General features: G+C 41.7%; 2 protein-coding genes across 6 annotated transcripts in view; one reads left to right on the top strand and one right to left on the bottom strand.

Moving 5' to 3' along the window:
• mcf2l2 (MCF.2 cell line derived transforming sequence-like 2) overlaps positions 1 to 22,534 on the bottom strand; it is a 73,050-nt gene that overhangs the window by 16,011 nt on the left and 34,505 nt on the right. For all 3 annotated transcript variants that reach the window (XM_062555447.1, XM_062555449.1, XM_062555450.1), the window contains exons 13-22: positions 21,445 to 21,622; positions 21,142 to 21,245; positions 20,852 to 20,940; positions 11,740 to 11,806; positions 11,306 to 11,421; positions 9,435 to 9,504; positions 9,204 to 9,296; positions 8,814 to 8,906; positions 5,938 to 6,063; positions 5,505 to 5,726 (exon numbers count right to left, since the gene is read on the bottom strand). In XM_062555447.1, coding sequence (XP_062411431.1) covers positions 5,505 to 5,726; positions 5,938 to 6,063; positions 8,814 to 8,906; positions 9,204 to 9,296; positions 9,435 to 9,504; positions 11,306 to 11,421; positions 11,740 to 11,806; positions 20,852 to 20,940; positions 21,142 to 21,245; positions 21,445 to 21,622 — 1,158 coding nt within the window. The remainder of the gene's footprint in view (positions 1 to 5,504; positions 5,727 to 5,937; positions 6,064 to 8,813; positions 8,907 to 9,203; positions 9,297 to 9,434; positions 9,505 to 11,305; positions 11,422 to 11,739; positions 11,807 to 20,851; positions 20,941 to 21,141; positions 21,246 to 21,444; positions 21,623 to 22,534) is intronic.
• b3gnt5a (UDP-GlcNAc:betaGal beta-1,3-N-acetylglucosaminyltransferase 5a) lies at positions 13,065 to 18,881 on the top strand. Of its 3 annotated transcripts, none has more exons than XM_062555451.1 (2): positions 13,065 to 13,296; positions 17,162 to 18,881. In XM_062555451.1, the coding sequence occupies exon 2, from the start codon at positions 17,416 to 17,418 to the stop codon at positions 18,553 to 18,555; it is 1,140 nt and encodes a 379-aa protein (XP_062411435.1). In that variant the 5' UTR covers positions 13,065 to 13,296; positions 17,162 to 17,415; the 3' UTR covers positions 18,556 to 18,881. The 3 variants fall into 3 exon arrangements, with proteins under 3 accessions (XP_062411435.1, XP_062411436.1, XP_062411437.1); XM_062555452.1 differs by lacking the exon at positions 13,065 to 13,296 and adding an exon at positions 15,954 to 16,053; XM_062555453.1 differs by lacking the exon at positions 13,065 to 13,296 and adding an exon at positions 16,162 to 16,372.

The raw sequence follows: 22,534 nt of genomic DNA, 5'->3' as shown, positions 1-22,534 counted from the left end.
AGAACATGGCCCTTTTCATCAGTACTCAATCCACTGGGCACCCCAGTAATGCTAAGTTGACACTGACAATTGATAAGGAGAATTCCTACATTGAGTAACTTTCATTTTTAAATGCTAAATGGGTACCCGCAACAATGAGAAAATGGAAATGAGTATTCCAACATTGTGCTACTTTCATTTCTGGTTGGGGCTGATTTTCCAGAATTACATGGTAATGGTTACGGTTATGGTTATGGGATTTGGCAGGCGCTTTTGCCCACAGAGTCTTTAGCAGACCATTCATTTCAAATATGTAGTCGTTTAAAAAAAAAAATCGGTAATTTGGGCTTGATTTCCAACCAGGGATTGGATGCAAGACACATGGTGATACAGTATGTATGTGATATATATGATATATGATTGGCGAAGGGTCAAAATTCTCTGTACAGTACATGAGGCATCCACAGTTTATTTCTGAGCACAACAAACGTCTACATGATTGATACATGATGAATTCTAGCCATCTGTAAAAGATTATGAACACAAGGTGTGTCCGTATGTTTTCTATGACTGTGCTGTACTCTCCTGTAAAAGTACATTCATAAAACATGAATCACCCACAACGTTGGGTGGCAAGGATGTGTAAATGATACCACGTGTGGGAACGGGAGTAACCCGAGAGGATGTAACCGGAGTCTCAAAGGAATTCAAAATGTAACAAAATGGGACAAAAAGAATCAAATGGAAAAGAAAAAAACATTATCCATCACAATGACACAATGACAGCTACAGACAAATCACACAAAAATCCAGTGGTTCTTAAATTGGGGGTCGCCAAACATAGGGGAGGGGTCGCAAAATGATTTGCAAATTGAAAAATGATAAAGGGTTTTAGACCAACATGTTAAAAACTGGGATATTCGGTAGCACTAGATGCAGGCTCACAATTCACAGTGTTTCCATAATGTCCGAGAGTGGATGTTCTGTTTATGCAAACTCAAATCTCTCCTCTACATTGTATGAGTGCTAGCTATCCATTGAAAAATAATAAAGCAGATTATAAAAGGCCCTGCATTATTGGCTTTGGTATTGACATAGCCTAGCTATGAACATTTTCTGCCTCCGCCACCAATGCCATAGACCTAAAAGAAAGACCAATGCCTATCTTGCAACATTTCCAAAGTGCTCAAGTAGCCTGACTAGCCATCTTTGAACAAATAAGGAGATCCGGTATCTTGAATATTTTTTCTATGGGAAAATAACATGGGATTTTCAATTATCGCGGGGACGAAGACATTGGAAATGCAGACGTTTTGCACTACAAAGTTTTGTCCTCTGCCTTCGAGTGGATACTGTGATCTTCGGTAGGTGAAGACGGTACACTTTATTTTGCTTACTGTATATCTCTGTCTTGTTTTGCTGTTTATAGCTGTTTGCCATCTGAAGAATATGGCAGTTGTGGACAGTTATTGGGGTTCTGACCATAGCTTCATGGGCATAATTGGTTAACAAGAAAATTGAGCAAAGTGTGGTAAAAAGTGATCAAGTCATGGTACAAAGTTTCAAGAGAAATGCAGACACAGTTGATACGTCATAAAATTATCAATAGGACTTATTGGACCCCGTCAAAAATGACACGGTTAGGACTTAGAACTCAGATGTTGGAGGTGCAACACTGAGTGTGGCACTCTTTTACATATGTTATACTCTTGCCCCATAATAGATCCCCTATGGTCTGAGATAATGTCTTTTATCAACAAGTTGCTGACCACTGCTCTGGTACGCCAACCGTTACTCTGTCTCTTGGGTGTGCTACCACAGGGGAACGAGTTAAATGCCCATCAATCCTCATGGTGCCCATCAGCTGTAATAGTTGGATGTAGGATAATATTACGCCATTGGAAATAGACAAACCTGTCGAGTAGTACTTTGAGGTAATATCAGCAGTTAAAGACTTCACAAATGTAATGCAACATCTGCATTTTTCACACAAATAGGCCAGGCACTTTGAGTGTCTTATGTAGGCTACCTCACCATATTCGTTGGCCTGAATGCTAAATATATATACAGTATATAGTTGGTCACAACTTTATGAACTTGTGAAATTATGGGTTCCAAAACCAGACCAGTTAAGAATCACTGGCAAAAAAAACATTTTACACTTCCACTTTTGCTCAAATGGCCTAATTTCTGAACGGATTTTGTTCAGAGCTGAAAATGAGCTGAAAACTGTATTTGACATTTTATCCAATTACAAAGACATTTGATGTGAGAGTATGGTCTTTGTCCTTCTTTGTCCTTCAATTTATGAGTATGGTGCTTGGTGCATGGATTTACTCATGCATGTGTGCTTATTTAACAACTTGAGCCTGTTTCTGTTTATCTAGATGCCACCCTTGAATTTACCAGTGCCCCACTAGGGCCACCCTTGTTACAAATCTCTAGAATCGCCACTGCCCTGTTCACTTGTGAATGTTAAGTGTTTGTCTTTGTCTCATGTATTTGTGAAAAAACAATAAAAAGCTAATTACAAAAAACAACAACACCAAAAAAGCTTTAGTTCAATGGCTATTTTTTTCCCAGAGTGCTAATTTGGTCTTAAAGTAAACTAGTTGGTGTGTGTTTTTCCACCAGTGTCAGTTCCGTCATCAGTCGTTTATATTGATATGGGACGCCGATTAATTGATTTTACCAGATCTAGGAGCCTCAATATACAGAACTACTCACCCTCTGCCAGCCAATCAGAAAGTAGTATTTCTGGTCTCTTGGTGATACGTTTCCAATATGCCTTTTAGTTTCTTTTAAAGGTTGCTATACCATTATTATTGTGTGTGTATTTTTGTATTTTCAAATTACTAATTACTTGTATTTTAATTAAATGCATTTTCCACATCAGTATTTTGCATTTTATTTAGTTAAATTTTATGAGCCAGTATTTGTAGTTTGTAACAAAATATTTTTTGATGCATTTGTGCCCACCTCTGTATGTTACCACATTTTGAGTAATCTCAAAAGCTTCCTGTTTAAAGTTACTGCTTGAGAAAATAAAACACGAGGATCCTATGTTACAAAGAACATTTTACAGAGAAAGGGGAAATGCATGCAGGCTATTCCAAAGCTAGAGCACAATTGCAAACAAAAGTTTTCATGATAGTCAGTTTGGGGAAATTAATCCATTGTCATCTCTAGACTATGGCGAAACATGCAGCTGGTGTAATCTGGAGACGTGGCACAAACACACACACAGGCACAACCTGTTTTAGCAAAGCAATAAGAATCATGCTTTTGCATACACAGCGGCATGTGCAAGAAGCTAACGCCTGCAGAGATGGCACTCATCATCATAATACCTACAAGAAGTGCTTTTATGTGCTCCTTGCTCGCAAAAGTGGACTGGACACTCCCTAAATGTTCTTTATGGCTACACCATATGCCTTTAGATCTTCAAAATATGGCCTGTAGTGTGTAGAGTGTAAAGTAGTGTGGCATTCATAAAGATCAATAAAGTGAATTTAAAATACAGGACTATATTGCTGATAAAAAGCTGAACAAAAACAAGATTATATTTTGAAGATCTTTTGGGACACTTAGAAGGCCTGGGACATCAAGAAGAATCATAGAACAAAAATAATAACAAGACTCATATAAATCATCAAATAAACAATCAAAATAAAAATATAGCTGCAAGCAGCAAGGGTTAAAGCGGAGCGAGAGGCGCAAACGTTCGACCATTTCCGCGTTCTGTTTTCGCAAAGGGGAGGGGGACGAAACCCCCCATAAGCAGACCTAGAAAGTGATGTTACATTCGAACTGAACTGCTTGCCAATCTGACAGAGATCGATATCCCACTATGACGTCTTTGCGACATGCCTCTTTAAGCAGACAGGAACTGTTTGAATTTTGCTTCCATAGAGATGCATTATGTTGCTCTATCTTGTCAGTAATGAAGGATCTTTGATGAGGGGGCCAAGCAGATAGGCCGGAGTTGCCATGGCAACTCAATGTTGTTACATCAGACATATGGCCGTAAGCTGTCAGAGCAAGTTCTATGTCTAGCAACCAAAGATTGCCTAAAATATGAGATCACTTTCTCTTTGGCGGTGTCAAAACGGATTTAGATTGGCTGTGTTGGGCAAACGCTTGTGAATGATGGGGTCTTGAGTCCATGTACTAAGTTTGGTTTTGATACATGAAAGGGTTGCTGAGATATGAGTTCACTTCCTGTTTGATGGCAGCAAATTTCGTTTGGCTCTTATGGGCGAACGGTTTTAGTTCCGAAGACGTTCAACTTTGACCTGTTGGTGGTCCTAGAGCGTACGATGTACTGACATGAAACTTGGTGAAATGAATCATGGGACTATCTTCAATCAGTTTGCCAAATTTCACAACTTTTTACCAGACAGTTCTATGGGCTGCCATAGACTCCCATGGTGGAAGAATAATAGGGAAGAAAACGTACAAACACAAAAGGTGCCTACACAGCTTTGCTGCTTGGCCCCCAATAAGAATTCAGTGAGCTTTGTATACCAATGGAACAATTTTTCAATCAAAAAGAGCACTAATGCGATTTAATCTACTTGAAGTAAAAGCACAAATGAATGCATTTTAAAGATATTTCTTAGCTGATGTAGAAAAGGTACTTTTGTGGGATTTGAACTTGCCACTGTAACTGCTGCATACCATTACACTCACCCACCTAAACCTCACTCCAGTCCAGGTCATGGGATCAATACAACCTGCCATACATTGACTGAAGGGTTCAGCCCTGGTTTCATACCCGAGAACTTGCAGATCATGGGACTGGGAGGTGGGCAAGTTCAGCAAGATGGCTAAAACCCGCTTCCCGCATCAGGAGGGAAGTTTACTTATTGCACCGCTAATGTATTCACTGGCTAGACGAAAGGGAACACAGTGCACTGCTTTCACTTGGCTCAACAAAATATCGTTGCACCATCTACATAGCTGTGAAAGTCAATATTATGTTAATCTCATGAAAAGTAAATGTATGGTTAATTACCTCCACCAAGTAGGTTATGATTACATTGGGGTTTGTTTGTTTGTTTGTTTGTATGTTTGTCTGTTAGCAAGATAACTCAAAAAGTTAAGGATGGATTTCGAGTTATGGATACAATTTTCAGGAAAGGTCTGAAATGACCCAAGGAAGAAACGATCACATTTTGGGAGTGAGCCATATCAGCGTCTGTATCCAGGAGGCGGTTATGTTTCCGCTTGGTGGAGGTCTGCGCTCTCAGAGTGCTTTTCTAGTTAATAGTGGATTCACCACAGTCTTTTTGAATGCATTGAGGGAAGTGCCTGTTTCAAGTGAGGTGTTACTTTTAAACCAGCTGTGGAGACACTGTTCGAAACATTCTAGTCGTGTAGGGACAGGATCAAGACAAGAAGTTGAAGACTGTTGTGTTCTGCTCTCATAAGTTGATGAAACTGTTCACAATGGAACTGGAACTGGGACAGGAAGTTCCTCATGACTGCTGTCAGAACAGGAAGCGCGAGAAGGTGTAGCTCACCTTTAGGGAGTGCTTGAAGCTGTAGGAAGGAGATTTCTCATGGCCCTCTGTGGTCTCCTCACGCTTTTTGCAGAACAGGAGCATCTTGTGGTACAAGAAGAGGTGCCTCTGCATAGGCTTGAATCGAGCAAGGTCCTTCACCTTATTATGACCTTTTTTATGGTCTGTCCACACATTGAAGGAACCTTGCATTAGCAGTTTCCCAAGGTCAGTGAGGTTGCCCTGTACAGATTTCAAATATACACAGGAGAGATGTTAAATTCCTCATGCTCTAGGTAGGGTATTTCACACAGTGGCCAATCTACAACTAAGCCTATCTACTATCAAAACCAAAATCACTAACAAATCATGAATAACTGACAAAAACATCACCAACATGATATATGATAATGTAATATGCCTACAACCAACACTGAGAGCAAAATATCAGTACCTCAAAGCCAGTGATGGCAATTTGATGCATAGAGTCATTGACAGACTTGATAATGTCAAGCATAGTTGCCAAGGCCTCCTCCAGCTCTACCGTTCCCTCTGAGTTCTTGCTACATTTCAACATTTCCTGAAACCAAACAGATAAGGCTTATCTTACAGAACCATGCAACACTTGTCAAAGGTTTAAGCATGCTTGCTTTTTGTCACTCTCAATTGTCTTTCTACAAACATTACAGATACTGGTCACCTAATTACAATAAATTATAATGTCTGGCACAGACATTGTCTACTTAATCCAGAGATGATCTACACATTTGTTTTACTTTGGTATGCTGATCAACTAAAGACAACATTAAGCCTTTCAAAACAAAGCTTAAAGTTGTTCTCATGGCATTCCTCCATGGAGTAAACAAACAACATTCACAGCCTAAAGTATGGCAGTGGATACATCCCCATGAATGTATAGCATGAAGAAATGTATTCTGTAGTGAAAGTATTCTATAGAAATGTAGTGGTATTCTGAATTGATGAATTGCTGTTACGGGCTGCCTGCAGAGCTGTACATAGCTTGACTGTTTTATGACTCAAATGCACCCCTAAGTAATTATGCCAGAGTTGTTTGAATGCCAATGTCAGTTAGGTGGGAAAAGGAGCAAGACAAAATGTCAATGATGTATAACAGTGCAAGTCGTGTTGAAGAATAGCAAACTGCTTGGGGTCAGTCCAATATTTAGCAGAACAGTATGTAGTGTTGCAAGCTTTATCTGTACTGTACATACTGTACTCTATTGTCCGTGAGAGAAGAAATCAGGTAACTGAAAATATGGAAACGAAAGGTATATCACTGCAACACACACAAGGATATGAACTGTTTTCATATCTTGTATTTTGGAACAGATATGCATAATGTTGTGAGATAACGTATTTAAAGGTCAAAGTTGTAAAAGCATGAATCATAAAAACTGGTTTAAAAATGTGCTAATCCCAAGTAGGTTATGTGTGCCCTGTTAGGGATTTGCTTAACTCTTTGCTTATTTGTATATCCTTTTACATATGGCTTAGTTTGCATTTGTTTTGTAACTTTCCTGGTCTTGTGGTCTTTGTGCCAAGGCCCATCAGCGCTTGTACTTCAGTGTTTCCCACACATAGACAAATGTGTGGCGGTGCGCCACAGATTCAGCACCGGCCGCCACATATTGCGTTTTGTTATTCTTTTATTTATTTATTTTGAAACGCTATTGAAAAACATGCAGCATTCGTAAAGCTGAATTTCCTTTCCCTGCGCTCCGTCTCTGTCACTCACATGTCTGTCTCTCATACACACACACACACACACACACACACACACGCACACACACAGCCCCTCCCCTCCGTGCACACCGCGGCTGTCTGTCTCCATGAAAACTAACGAGATCATCCCTGGAAGCGTGGTCGGTGGTCGCACTGATGCACCTGACGCTGCTCGGGTAGTTCTCCCGCATAAAGTTCTCCCGCAACTTTTGTAGACTATGCGTGCAACTTAATTACCAAACAGTAGAAGTAAACTCATTCTCCTTGGCCCGCTCTCGTGCGTGCTCAATGGACACCTGCCCTCCACATGCACATTTAATCCAAATAAAACATTCACAATCGTGAACGCATTGATGCACAGAAGACGGCTAGCTAAATTACTGTTATATTCGGTTAGCATCATTAGTAGGCTATGCTGCAGACATTTGATTAAAACTCTTGCATTCAAGTTGACTGACCAACAATGTTTTTCAACTCCAAGACTTAAAAGGGCCTGTCCCAAGGAGAAAAAGTATTAAGCTTACCTTGAAACTTAAACACAAGTGGGGAAACTGAACAGTCCAACCAGTAGAGTATGATAAGCTTAGCCTGCTACTTTGTTTACAATATTTTGAGGCTTCAACCAGACAGCTGAATTTAAGAAGTGGAGTAGTAATATGAATAGTAGGCTATAATCTGCATAAAGTTTGCTGTTATGAATATTAGAAATGTCAGTAGCCTATAATGTAAATAATTACATAATGTGTGTGTGTTTCAAATAAAGACAAGCTTCACATCTTGGTAAAAAAAAGAATTTACATTATATGAAAGGAGAGCGATAAAAAGGCGATGCACCCCCCCCCCCCCAGACATGGGGCGACCACCACACATTGCCTTCTAATCTGTGGGAAACACTGTACTTTTATCGAAAACTGAGGAATTTTAACATTGATCCCACTTTTATGAGAATGTTTTATTCCTGTTTTATTGAGTCTGTTTTAACCTTCTGTTTTATCTGCTGGTTTGGTTCCCTATCCACAAAAAACAAAAACCGATTACAAAGTACCATCAAGACATGTAGCAAGATTGCTGGCATAAACTTTCCCACTCTCTCCCACATCTACTCAAACAGAGTGGCAAAAAAGGCCAAATCTATTGCAGCTGACCCTAGCCACCCCTTGTCTTGCCACTTCCCTCAGGACGCAGGTACTCCATGCCCAGATGCAGGTCAAATAGACTCAGAAATTCTTTTATCCCGACTGCCATTTCCATTTTAAACAATTTGCCAGAATTGTTTTAAATGTATTAATTAATTTATTTTCTGATTTTATCTATTTAATTTTAATGTTTATTTTCTTATCCTATTTATTTTGTGTTTTTAGTTTCTATGGGTATTTTATGTTTTTGCCGTATTGTTGTGTGTAATGCACAAAAATTGCCCCTTGGGGACAATAAAGTTACCTTGACTTGACTTGATACATTTGAATATGAGCATTTCAGTATTGTGGAAGTGTTCAGATAATACACTGCTTTGAGGAAAACACATTCAAAATACCTTAAATATGTATTATTTAATTTATAATTTATATTAAATGGTACTGAACTTGCCTTTAGCATTAGTTGATACTTAGTGATCCTCTGAACTGGTTTCAGTAGGTATGCATCCAGTGACAGCTTGTGATCTAGTCTCTTTTGGCATTCCTGCAGTAAAAAAAAAACACATAATTAACTCTTTCCATTTCTAAAGACAACTTGCAGACATGCTTACTTGTTCACGTTTACAATCGGAGTTCTAGTGTGTCTCTTTTTTTGGTTGTGGAAAAAGATGTACACTATTTATCATTCATGCACACACATCTCACCCTACATTTTACCCACAAAAGAGAAAGAGGACAACATGACAAAATGGTGGTGGCAAGAGAATACAACTGTGAGGAAACAAAGGTGGAGAGCAGGAGGCCAGACGGTAGATGAAGGGAGAGGAGCACTGAGCGAGACCTGGAAGAATAGGCTGTCTCCGCATTGTCTCCACAGGGCTTCAGAGCGTGGCTTGTTCTGGCAGTACTTCTCGTAGATCTGCAGCTCTTCTTTCTGCGTGAAAAAGATGCCAGCCCTCAGTTTATTGAAAAAATACATGACTAAAATGCACAATACACACAAAAAAACCTGCCAATCGATTGTTTCAGAATCTACAGCATATGCAAGTGTATACAATCAGATATGACATACCCTTTTCAGAAAGCAAGTTCCCACCAGCTCTGGCTTTTCGCAGCAGTTTTCTAACTCTTTTAGGAAGGTACTGGAGAGGAAATGACACACAATGGCATAAATTAATTTTTATGAATAATTGACAGTGTTCTAGGGTAATGTTGATTTGTTTATTTGTCTGGACCATGTCCGCAGTCGATAAACATTTCCCTGCATCGAGCACAGCAACAGAGGATGAATCACTGGGAGCAGATCTGCACATACACACAAGAGTCACAGGGAGATTACTGTTGGACATAATGTGCATTATTGCCTTTTTCAGTCTCAGCAGTAGAACTGCATTCTTAAAGTAACACGCCACCGTTTTATGAAATTGGGTTATTCACCATCTCCCCCCCCCCCCCCCCCCTGAGTTAGATAAGCGAGCAAAAGCATTTTCGTCTCTTAGTCCGGCAGCACCACCACTAGCTTGGTTTAGCATAGTGAATGGAAACTCTCATCGCCGGACAGCATGTCGTGAGTTGGGCACAGACACTGTCCGTACAGTGGCGAGCGAGACAAGGTACTCATGTGTTGCGTGATATCTGTGCGCCAAATAAGCAGCAGTGCTTCGCCTGTGCTTCGCCTCAATTCAACATTGCCTCATCTTAATCTGTTTTGCTATTTGTACTTGTTGTGAATATGCAGGCCACCATCAGAAGTAATTAGGGATTATTTTTTGTTGGCTTACTTTTACTCTGGCAACGAAAGATGCCATTCACTACGCTAAGCTAAGCTAGCGGTGGTGCTGCCGAACCAAAGTGTTCATAATACTTGACGCACCGGTCACTGTGCACTTCGGTAGACAATGCATGCACGGAGACAAATATGCTTTGTCCACTTATCTAAACCAATTTCATAAAACGGTGGCGCGCTCATTTAAGCTGAACTGCATCTCCTGTGTGATATGTAGCAGAAACACATGACATTTTCTTCTGGGTCGCAATGTGTCATGCGATAGCATCAACATTGTTTGGTCAACAAAACAGTTCTTCGTATCCCAGCACAATTGATTATGTCACTGGGCAGCTCGCTCTGGCCATATAGTGACTGACAGCAACTGTTGTCAGCTAGCGAGGCAAGGCTAGGTTGTTAAGCCATAATGCTGACAGATAAGGATGGGTGCAGCCACACTGTTGGAACAGGTGCTGTATATTATATGCGTTGCTGTCCAGGGTATATCCACGCTACTAGACATGGCCCCTTTGTTTGGGCCCCTCTCACCCTCCATGTAACACGATCCAACCCAGGGGTGAGATGTCACGGAGGCTAGTAGGGAAAGGTGCGCAATTTGGGCCACTCTCCCCACGGCTATGCATACCTCTGCTCACATAAACACCAAACCCAACAGAATAAACACTGGGCGCTACTCTTTGAAAATATCATTATGAGAAAGACAAAAGAACCAAACTAAATATATGCATAGTTTACACTTTGTCACACAAAAGAAAACAAAAATAAAATCTTGTTCAGAAAGGAAACCAGACATAGAGCCATGAGAAAAGGGCCGGAGGAGTTGTTAGGGGACGAATGCTGAGAGCCGGGGGGAAACCATGGCAGGAATGTAGGAAGTGTGGCTTTGAGTGGTTACCAGCACAGCTCAAGCAGCAGCAGGGCTGGGTGGGGGTTGTGCAGACGCCAGAGAGTTGGGGGCTGGGCTCGGGTGGCCGGAGGCGGGGGCGGGGGCTGGGGCGGGGGCGGAGGGGACGTAGTGCAATTCAAACACATGAGCCTGAGGAACTTCATGTATGCAAAGGAGAGTGAGAGAAACAAAAGAGGGTGCAAAAGAGAGAGACCAACATTCAAACAGGGACTGAAATAGATGCTGTCAGGGGGAAGTAAAAGTTTATTACCGATTGTGGAACTCGTAGATCTCATGTAGGTTTCCGAAGAGGACTTCTTTTTTGTTCTCCAGGGCTGGGGGGATGAGATGAGAGAGCTCAGAGTTGTCCAGCTCTGCTGCATAGCCCTGGAGAGATGGAACACAGCCATTTACACAACAATGTGCTGAGCAATGGGCCGATGCAAATACAAATGCAGAAGCACTAGTACTTCTACAAAACTAGCATCAATGACCTTCTCAAACAATGCACACAAAGTCAAAACAGACTGGAACATACTGACAAGCCAATAAGATCCTGCACAAGTTTATGAAGACAACAAATGAGGAATCATATTCAAACATCAGTGTCAGTTAGACATTTTCTCTCTGTCTGTCTCCGTGGTTTCTTAGTGGGCAGACAGCATGCCTATTGTCATGAGAGGAGCAATTAAAAACCACATGTACCTCAATGATGCTCTGCAGCTCCTCCACATACAGTCTCTCTGTTTCGATCAGCTCAGTCATAATGTGCCTTGGGAGAGAAACATAAAAACTCGTCAATACAGGCGCGGCTGCGTGGTGAAAATGTGAGGTTGTCAGCGCTGGTAGACGTAACTAATAAAGAAGACAGGAGATGGCGTCTGTGCTCATCTCCAAGACAAAAAAACCCTTTAATTGTATAAAATTGGGCTACATGTCTGATTAAAGACAAGTTTGCCATGTGATGTAATGGCAGAGAGGAAGTCCATTTGGCAGGGCAAGGGTGTTATGGGAGGGGGAGGGGGGATAGAGAGAGAGAAAATTAAAGGGAAGGGGTGGCCATAAAACAAAGAGCTGGAGAAAAGCTAACATTTCCAGTCTTTAATGGTCCCTTTAATGTGCACATTTGTATGAGTTCTGAGGTCTTGGTTTTTATGTGCCATCACGAGTCTGTCGGTCTGCTGAGTACTGTTTGATGGACAGCCACATTTTATTGTTCAATAAAGTTCCACCACTGTGAGTGTAGTAGTCTAGGTGTGTGTGTGTGTGTGTGTCCGCCTGTGTGAGCTAGTGGACCGGCCACTCTGTGTCAGCCCAATGGGACCCATACAGAGACATCTCCTTCCTGTTGCAGTAGTACACAAAGTGAACAACCATATCAACTTCATAACACACAGCAAAAGGTGAGCTCTGTTGCTTTGTGCTGTCTGTAAGTGTTTACACTGTCAATCCTCTTCAATTCAATACAATACACTTCAGTACAATTTTCCTTTGAACTCTGTGGCTACCAAACATGTGGAACTGAGCCAAAAAGCAAACTTGACTTTCCACAATTTCTAGGTTATATAGACACTGGAAAGAGACCCAACCTACATTCCCGGATTCACTCTCCACCGCTCCCTTTTAATAAGCAATGTTCAATTGTGAACAAATAATACTGTAAAACACATATAATTGCCAACAACTAATACGGTAGCACAGCCGGTTGTGTGGGCCATAACTCGACCTGCTTTTTGCTACATTCCCTTGCCTAATGTGAAGGAGCTAAATTAATTTTATTGTCCTGTGGTGCAGGCCACTTATGCGATTCAGATGACACAAATTTCCCAATGCTGGCGGGTAGCTGTATCCAACCACAGCTCCTTTGGCTGCCGCCCTTGCTCTCGATGATATGATAATAACGGAGAGAGGGGGCTCAGGAGCTGAGTTCAGGAGGCAGGCAGGCTGAGCTTGAAAAGGGGCTGATCCTTACTCCCATGCTTCCACCCCCTTCCCCACCCTCACAGGCAGCGTCTCTCAGCGAAGGCAACAGCCACACATTCAGTGCGTAGGAAACTACTGGCAGGGCCGCCGGCAGCCAGTAGCCACACCAAAAGACACAGGACACACGGCTCTCGGGCAGGAGTAAGGGAGCACGGGAGAGTGAGACAGAGAGCGAGAAAGAGAAGGGCGATCACAAGCACAGGAGAGGAAGTCAGAGGGGAGGAAAGCTAAAGTGGCTGTACTTTTGCTCACAACATGGAGGGAGACTCTGATTAACTGGTAAGTGATATGTGTGGGTTTTTTTTGTTCACACACATGACAGAGGTGTTCACATTCGACTGAGCGGCTGATCGAATGGAAAACAAGGGCAATAAAAACCCAGGGGAAGAACACTAGCTTCTTTTCAATGTGAGAAAAAAACAGAGCTGAGGGCACCATGCTGAATTTAATATCTGTCTGTTGGACGATCACAAGCTAATGGCAATGTAAGAACAAAGAAATGCGATCTAATCTTTTTTCTTTAACTTGAAGTAGGTGTGGTTTTTCAACTTCAAATATTTCTCCAACAAAGATAGACATTTAACATTAACATCACAGCTTATGAAATGTCTTAGCAATGTTAAACTGCTGGTGACTTACAATGTAACACTCACTTAGGGGCAGCCATATTTTTGTGTCTATTTTTATATCTGACCAGTGGGGTGTGATGGGCTCTATGTTCCTTACTACTAATAAAAAACCTGATGAAGATGATTAGTTCAGCGGTGAATGAGATTCGTGGAACTACTCCTTCCTTCACTTTAAAGATACTTGTTGAAACTGCTCAACATTACTGCTGTTCTTGTAATGACTAATGTACCAAATTTACATACTGTTTCCATGGAGATGCTAAAGCTGAGCTGACATTTCACTTCAAAGAGGGATAGAAATTCTTAGGACCTATTTGTAAACATATCTCACTACTTCATTTCAATCAGTGATCTTAGTGAAAACTGTTCTACCTGCAAATAATTATTTGCTATTGATAGATAGATATTGAAAGATTTAGAAACTGCTCACTAACCATTGCTGTATCTTGACAACCCAAGGTTACTCCATCATTTATGGTTATGCTATTTGGCATATTTAGTAATATCTCCATGGTTGAACCAATGACTGACATGATCATAGTTCATTTGAAAAAAAAAATCCAACAAAGCACTCTACTTTAACATTTCACTGGCAGGAAATATCAGGCGGGAGGTTTTATAAGCATGCTAACGTATCCGGACGTTTGAAATATTCCTCACAAGACTGATTACTCGTCCCATGGGTTATTTTGTTGATCTGCATGGTGATCATCCGTTTAACTTCAAAGTTCATGAGAACCACAGCCAGTGAAAATGGATGCCACAAAGGACTATTTCAAGTAAACAGGCTTCCCATGCATAATTTCCATTAGTGCACTTTTGACCGTTAGACTGTGTTCCAGGTTTTCTGGACTAACATATCACTGTGAGACCTCAGAGACAGATTATCTACCCTCTGCATTGACACGGCATGAACCGAAGCGAGGTTTGAGGGCCTCTTTGTTGTGAGCAGTGGCTTTACGCAAACTTGCTGTTGTAACGGTTCTTTTTTGTCCCAATGAATGTTTAGTACAGCTCTCAGCACTTCTATCTGCACAGTTGCTCAAAGCCCTCCATTATTGAACTTAACGCTGGGTTGGCAGTTGCATTCACTCACAAAAGGTTCAGCAAACTACTGCCCCACAATTTTTTAAAGTTACCCCCACCCTCTGACATGTCACATCGATAGACAATGTTCAACGGTCTGCGGTGTTCAGAAAAACATTTTTGGGATAAGGCTTTCTCACGATTGAGCAAAGATTAACACACAAACATGACAAACATGAGCACATGTTGTTGAAGAGATGATTATACAGATACTCCTGATAAGATCGCATGAGCATTCGCCTCTTTTCAGTCTGAAAACATGGTCTTATTATTACCTTAAAAAGTCTGACTTGTAGGGCTTTTTGAGTGTCATCCATCAAATATGAATATTCAGTTTGGATAGGGGATAACCCCTCAACTAATTATTAAAGTTCCATGGAAATTTTAGTCTTATACTGTACACAGGACATAATGGAACCAAAAATGATGGAAGGTTAGTGCAGATCTGTTATCAAGTCTGCATCCAGCGTGAAGAGATGTAGGCCTACTGACTCAAATTTACAAACAAGAAAATCATGGAACTCCACAAATCTTCACAGGATCTATCATCAATCTATTAACACTTTAGGCTACTGCAATCAGGTCATAAATGATAATGGATCATTTAAAAAGCTGTATAGGCTACTCAATCTAAGGTTTCACTTCACGGCACAGTAGGCCTAAGCCCACAAACTTGAATTTCTTTAACTTTTTTTTTTAATACTGTAGCCTAGGCTACAGTATTAAAAAAAAAAGTTAAAGAAATTCAAAATTTGCTGTACAGGACAAAGTAGTGAAGTTATTGTAAAGCTGTTCTGTGTCTGTGCCAGAAAGAGATCATGTCACATAAACAATCGGCTATAAAATTACCTTATTTGGAGAAGACCAACCACTAAACAGTGGGTTTCACACTATGGTTTCTCATGAGTAGTGGAGTTAGCTAGGCAATGTAGCCCGCAGTCTAATGTCTGTAGTCAGGCTATTTCCTAAATCTACGTGCATAAGCCATCTATGCCTTTTTTCAGGACTGCTTAGCCTACTTCTCATCAGACAGCCACATTCATGTTAGTGTCAGAGAATGTCTAATAAGGGCTCTGTTAGTGTGAATAAATAAAGGAAATATTAAAGGAAGGTTAAGATACTCACTGTGTTTTCCTAGTTGATATGAAAAAGTCAACTTCGTGTCAGAACAAGGAAGATCAACTAAGATTGTAAACCAATCTGTAAGGAGAATCTAAAAGGGCGGGGTTTCACTCAGGGTCAAATCATTTTGTTTTCTAATCAACTTCGTCTTGCTAATCACCACTGTCTATGCCCTTGGTAGCATTTGTAAGACTGTGAGGTAAGTTTAAGTACATTTCATTAAGCCATCCCTTGCTTGTAGTGTAATGTAGACTCGACGTACTTTTCGCATTTTTGCAATAACTGCAATCGTGCATGACCCAGTTAGGATACCGGTAGGTAGGCCTACGACATTGATAGCTAAACTAGCCCGCTAATTATCATGCCAGATAAAATGGCTATTGCTAGCTCAATATTGAATTGGTTAGTAACACCACATAGTCTAGGCCTGATATAACGTAAATCTGATCAACTTTCTTCTCGGGCCTAACTTAGAGAACACAGCAACAAAGTCACATTAACGTGTATTGTAGAGAAAGGTGAGTTCTCCACGCAATGTCCATTTGTTTGAAATTAAGAAATTCAAGATATATTTGGCTAACTCAGCTGTTGTGTTGTCATATGGCCTGCCTGAGCTGCCCATTTCATACGGTTTCTCATTCAAAATTCAAAATAGCCTCTCAATTTACAAAGCAGTGAATGATTCAGCATCATGAAAATGAACAAGGCTTTGCTTAAAAAAAGAAAACCGGTGGTTTTATCGTGTCACTTCAGTTCAGAGTAAACTGAGGTGTTTACTAATTGGGGGAAATCTTCGTCAAAGGCGCAGCCAGTCAGGATTTTTTAGGTGAATTGAAGTGCATAGCATTTTTTTTGCAGGTCTCTGAAAACAAAAACGTGCGTGTAGTTTCTCTGGGAATACTGAAATAGGGGCGAGTCTGTGGGGGGTTTCGTTTGATCCTTGGTTAAAAATGTACGGGTTTTCCACAATCCCTGACTGCACAGTTACCTGGCATTTTACCACAGCGATGATTCTAAATAAAGAAAGCCCGCTTTTTTTCTTGTCTCAGTGGTTTAAGACATTATCGTAGTAGATTAGATTAGACTCAACTTTTTTTTGCGCAGAGTACTAGTACAAAGGCAACGTTGTGCAATAACAATAGAAATGCAAGCATCATTCCACAACTCCAATAACGCTGTCTGATGGAAACATTTCTATTCTCTGTATGCCAGTAGTCCCTGCAATTTTGTGCGGGTTTGTGTTTCCCTCATGCCCTTTTCTTGACAATTTCATGTAGACTAAAGTCAAATACATTTTGTCTTCACAGAGGCATGATGGAAGCTGTGTGATGGACCATGTGGAGAGAGAACAGGCAGTCAGGATCAGACAGATTTGCTGGTGGCGTGACGAGTAGACTGGGGAGAGAAGAGCTCTCTCTTTGAGGAGCACGTCCCCAGTGCAGTGGATAGGATGGAAAATGAAACCCAGGTCATAGTTTGGAGTAACGGACAGAGAGGCTTCTGTGATTCAGTACTGTACTGGACTTGACGAGAGAGCTGACGGGACCAGAAGGATTGCAGAATGTTTATGAACTTCAGGAGGATCAGAAAATGTCAGTGTCTGCAACTTATCTCCATGTGCTTTGTCTTGTCTGTGCTGATGGTGTGCTGGGAGCAGCTGGACCACCACGTGGTGAGACACATGAAGTCTTACTCATACCGCTACCTGGTCAACAGCTATGACTTCATCAACAAGAGTTTCAGTGTTAGTCGAGAAGAAGCGGAGAGCTTCTGCAGTTTTCCATATCTGCTCGACCACAACGAGATGTGCAATGGCAAGGATGTGCTGCTGCTTCTCTTTGTCAAGTCCTCGCCAGAGAATGTGGAGAGGAGACAGGCTATTCGATCGACATGGGGAAATGAGAGCTACATACAGGAGGGACTAGGGGTGACTGTGAAAGTAGTTTTTGCCCTCGGTGTTCATCCCAATCCCCACCAACGGGCCAGTGTCCAGCACGCGCTCCGCGAGGAAGACCGTACCTACAAAGACCTCGTGCAGCAGGACTTTGAGGACACTTTTCACAACTTGACCATCAAGCTCCTGCTGCAGTTCCGCTGGGCCCACGCCCATTGTGCCCACGCAAGTTTCCTCATGTCGGCAGACGACGACATCTTCATCCACATGCCCAACCTGGTGCGCTATCTTCAGGGCTTGAAGGAAGATGGCGTGCGGGACTTCTGGGCAGGCCATGTTCACCGCGGCGCCCCACCCATTCGCCGGAGGGACAGCAAATACTACATGCCTTATGAGATGTACCAGTGGCCTTCCTACCCAGATTACACTGCTGGCGCCGGCTACGTGGTCTCGGGAGATGTGGCCGCCAAAATTTACCAGGCCTCTACATCGCTTAACGCCTCGCTCTATATTGACGATGTGTTCATGGGAATTTGTGCCAAATCCATGGGGGTCTCTCCTCAGGAACACGTTTACTTTTCAGGGGAGGGGAAGGCCCCCTATCATCCCTGCATCTATGAAAAGATGATCACCTCACATGGACACGTGGCCGATGTTCGGCACCTCTGGAAGGTGGCCACTGACCCAAAGATCAATGGCATCTCCTCTGGGATAACGGGGAAATTGTACTGCACTGCAGTTAAAGTGATGCTCCTCTGTAAACCCTACTATGTGAACACCTACCCTTGTAAAGCAGCTTTCTTATAGTGTTCTTTGGGGGCGAATATAGTCTTTTAATGTGTTATTCTTTTTATTGTCTGCTGACCCCAAACCACCCCCCACACCCCAAAATCTGAGGCTAAAGCCATGTACTTAAGTTTGTGTTCACCATTGCTGCCTTTTGGCGTCATGGAAACTCCCTATGTGGACCAGGTGATTTGATACCCTCTGTAGTCGTGGCTTAGATCAAGGTTTGATGACTGTAATCCTCAAAAGGGAATTTCGAGTCATTTTGAGACGTACCTCATAGATTTGTGTTTATCTTCAGGTTTCTATGCCATCATTCTAAATTAAACAGATTGATAGTAAGAAAACTCCTGCTTCATTTTATCTTTACAGTAGCACACAAACTTCACCTCGCCACCCCACCCCCCCCCCCCCCCCCCTTCTATTCTGAACCGTAAGCCCAAAACCAGCAGCAGACATTTCCTGCCACTGGCATCCAAGACATCACACAATTCCCTATAACCCACATCCTGCTCTCTAAATAATTCCACATGGACACTGTAAGAGCTGGCCGGCGTCACAGGCTCACAGCATTTACCCTCTCCCAAGGTTGCCACAAGGGCCTGGAATATGTTAGGTTGTAATTAGGACTGACATTTGTTTTTTACTTGAAGATGAAATTACTCTTAATGACCCACAGGCACACAAAATATCTATTGTGCGCTTTAAAAGTGTTTAAATTAACACAGTACTTGGCTTGTGTCCTTGTATGGTTCTACACACCCTGGCAGGTTTATAAAGATTAACAGTATTTCCTGTGTGGCAGAGATGCTGAGACTCAGCTGAGGAGCTCCCTGCCTCCACAGAGCTTTTAACTTGTAATCGCTCCCTTTCTGGGTAAGGGTCATATGTTCAAAGGTGTCTTTATGAATTAGTCTGCTTGTGAATATTGGTGAATTATTAATTGTTCTCAGTTTGTGGTAGAATTACACAACTGATGACTTTTTTTTTAACTTGGCAGTTTAGATTTGCTGACAAACCATGTGACTGCAGCACGGGCATTTCCCAAACGTCCCAGTGTGTTGCTCCGTCTAAAATCATTTGACCACAGGAGGAGTCTCTGCTTTAGTTCAGAGTGTATTCTGTGTGGTGTTGGAGAAAATGAGCCAAGGGTGTACTGTCCAGCAGTCTACTTTAACAAGGCACTCGGAGTGATAACACCATGGATTCACTGCCTGGCTCTGATACTGGCTGTCTGCCAGTTGCCCAGAACAACTCACAAGGTCTCACAAATACCCATTAGCATTTAGCCACAATGGAACCAAAATAACATGTGGAGGGGAAGTCCAGTGTGTGTTTGTAGAGTTCACTCCACTGCTAAAAGGGCTGTCAACTCCCATGCATGGGCCGTGAGACTCAGTCATTTCATTGGCTTCACACGCTCTCACACCACTCCCCCAATTTCTTTCGGTGAAGTGTCAACCCAATCAGTCAAATGCACTTTTTATTGGGGTACGTGACCCAATACTTACTGTAACTGCTGTTCCCCAATAAAACCTCAAGTTCAGGTTCAACTAAATTGCTTGCTGAGTACTAGTCACACAGCATATCACATGAATGAGCGGAATATAAGTTTTCCAGTCATATATAGCGTCAAATTGCTGTGATAAACAGTTCACGAGAAAATTAACATTGAACTTAAATTAAATGTAATCATATTGCCATTCAGCACACCCATTACTCTCAGTGAAATATCTCATGAACTATTCATTCAACACATGGCAAACCGTATATCACAACAAGGCATCTATATGTACAACAAGAAGTTCCCAAGTAATCTAATTTTGAAATTGCAACAAACTCTACATAGTCTCTTTCTTCAGGGGATGACACACCGGAGGAACACAGGTTCAGGCTCTCTGTAATTTCTCTTCTGCATGACTATACTACTGTTAGTTTGTGAATGTATAGCCTGGGACGTATAACTCCGGCAGTCAATCATTAGTGCAGTGCCCACAAGACTGCGTTGAACATGATTAGCACAGTGGCATCAATAGTAGTGTGTGCAGTCCATAACAAACATAATTTAGAAACTATCCATTCTCTACAAACATATTATAAAAACACCTTTAGCCTATACTTAAACATATAGAATGAAAAGAGCACTTTGTCACTATTATTGATGACTTACGTCATTGTTTCTGTAACCTCGACTTCATTGAAAATGAGGGCTGGGCTACCCTCAATGACCCTCCCAGAATAAATAAAGGTTGAATGAATGAATGAATGAATGAATGAATGAATGAATGAACTTATGATTCAGACAAGAGGCCCTTACCTGCGTCTGTTTGAAAGACTCTCCTCGGTCTCACTTGACACCAGCATGTGGCTGGAACCTCCCTGGCTTGCCTCATGCATCACTTCAATCTGAATTCAGAACAATGACAATTGTCCTTCAGTGTTTGCTGTGTTGTTTATTGTGATTTTCGCTCTACTTCACACACAGATTTCAGCCATTTCTATCATGTCATTATTCATTGATTCTGCTGTAGTTCTACTACATGTGACTATAATTCATATTTGTGGAAGCTTTCTCAGTGAACACTGAAGCAAATACACATGACTTGCCTTTATGCCTCCTTTGGCTTTACGAATGTTCTTCCTCTTGGCCAGTTCTGCTTCAGTGGTCTGCTTGGTGGCACTTGAGTTCTCTGAGCCGCGCCTTGTGGCTGCTGCAGAAAGCCTCGCATTAGTCTCAGTCTAATGATGCTTTGGAAACTACTCCATTACACAAACAAATCAGTTAAGACTAATTAATGATGGGAATGCTTCCTCCAAACCAAATTGTATCCGTATGTACACATGGCCATGCTTTATCATTCGTTTGGCGTCTGGTGCTGTTTAAAGAGACCGGTGGGTAGGGAAACTCACTGGTGCTTGGTGGCCTGGGAGTTTTGGGTGAGGGTCGCTTGGGCGAGGACTCTGGCCGTGGCGCTACGGGCTGCACTGGTCGAGTCTGTTTGGCCGACAGCTTTTTAAGGCTGATGTGTCTCTTCTCAAACATTTCCTGGACATCTTGCAGCCTCTGCAGCGCCTTTTGAACATTGTCCTATGCAGAGGGACACAAGGAGCATTTTAGGTCACACATGACACATGAGCCTATCATATGGCATCAGCTCAGGGTGGGGATTAAGTGACCGATTTTCAGCTTGATGCAAATGCTTTTAGCAGATTCAGCTGAGACAATAAATCAATCTAAAAATAAAGGACATATTAGTGGTTTATACTTAACAATATACTAAAAGAAAGCATTAATGAATAATGCACAGAGCTTTAATGAACAATGATGTCTTGAAAAATGTCTTGAAAATCTCCTTTATATTCTCATATTTACACAACTCAATAAATGGAGGGTTTATATTTGAGCAGTCTTTCTTGAGGTTAACATATTCTTGAGCCGGCCTGTGCTTTATAGAAACAGGAACCAAACAAATCCAGGAGGAAATATTTTGAAGGTCTCTTCAGAGCAGTCACAAATCTCACTACATAAACAGTGTGCAACAATGGCAATCTTCCAGGAAGCGTTCCACCATCTCAAAGTCTGTGTTCAAGAATCCTTGTAGGTTCTTGAGAAGGGGCCCTTTAGAGAATTATCAGGATATCTCCTTCATAACAAAGAAGAGTAAATGTAGTTTGGAATACTTCTCAGACCAATTCGATGCCCTGTTAAGCTTAAAGGGATTAAAATAACAAGGCTGGGCTATGAAGCGAAATAAAATAAAATCTGGGCCTGAATCTATAGCAACATTTCAACAGGTTGTACCTAGCATTGCATTCTTGTCACAAAGTACACTGTCTCCTCAGTACTGGCATAGCCATGGGTATATCCACAATGCAATAATTTTGTTTGATCAGGCGAATGTAATATTTCAAATGAAATTACATTTTAAAGCGACCTAGCGATTGGATTGCAATTCACATTTTAATGCCTGTTATTGCAGCCTGTTATTCTTTCTGTAAA

Source organism: Sardina pilchardus, chromosome 15 (genome assembly GCF_963854185.1).
Source record: "Sardina pilchardus chromosome 15, fSarPil1.1, whole genome shotgun sequence".
Lineage (NCBI taxonomy): Eukaryota > Metazoa > Chordata > Actinopteri > Clupeiformes > Clupeidae > Sardina > Sardina pilchardus.
The sequence above is the reverse complement of the archived record's forward strand: the minus strand, read 5'-3'. Positions and strand labels throughout refer to the sequence as shown.

Coding starts and splice junctions, on each gene's coding strand:
- b3gnt5a (XM_062555451.1), top strand. CDS start 17,416: ATGTTTATGAACTTCAGGAGGATCAGAAAATGTCAGTGTCTGCAACTT.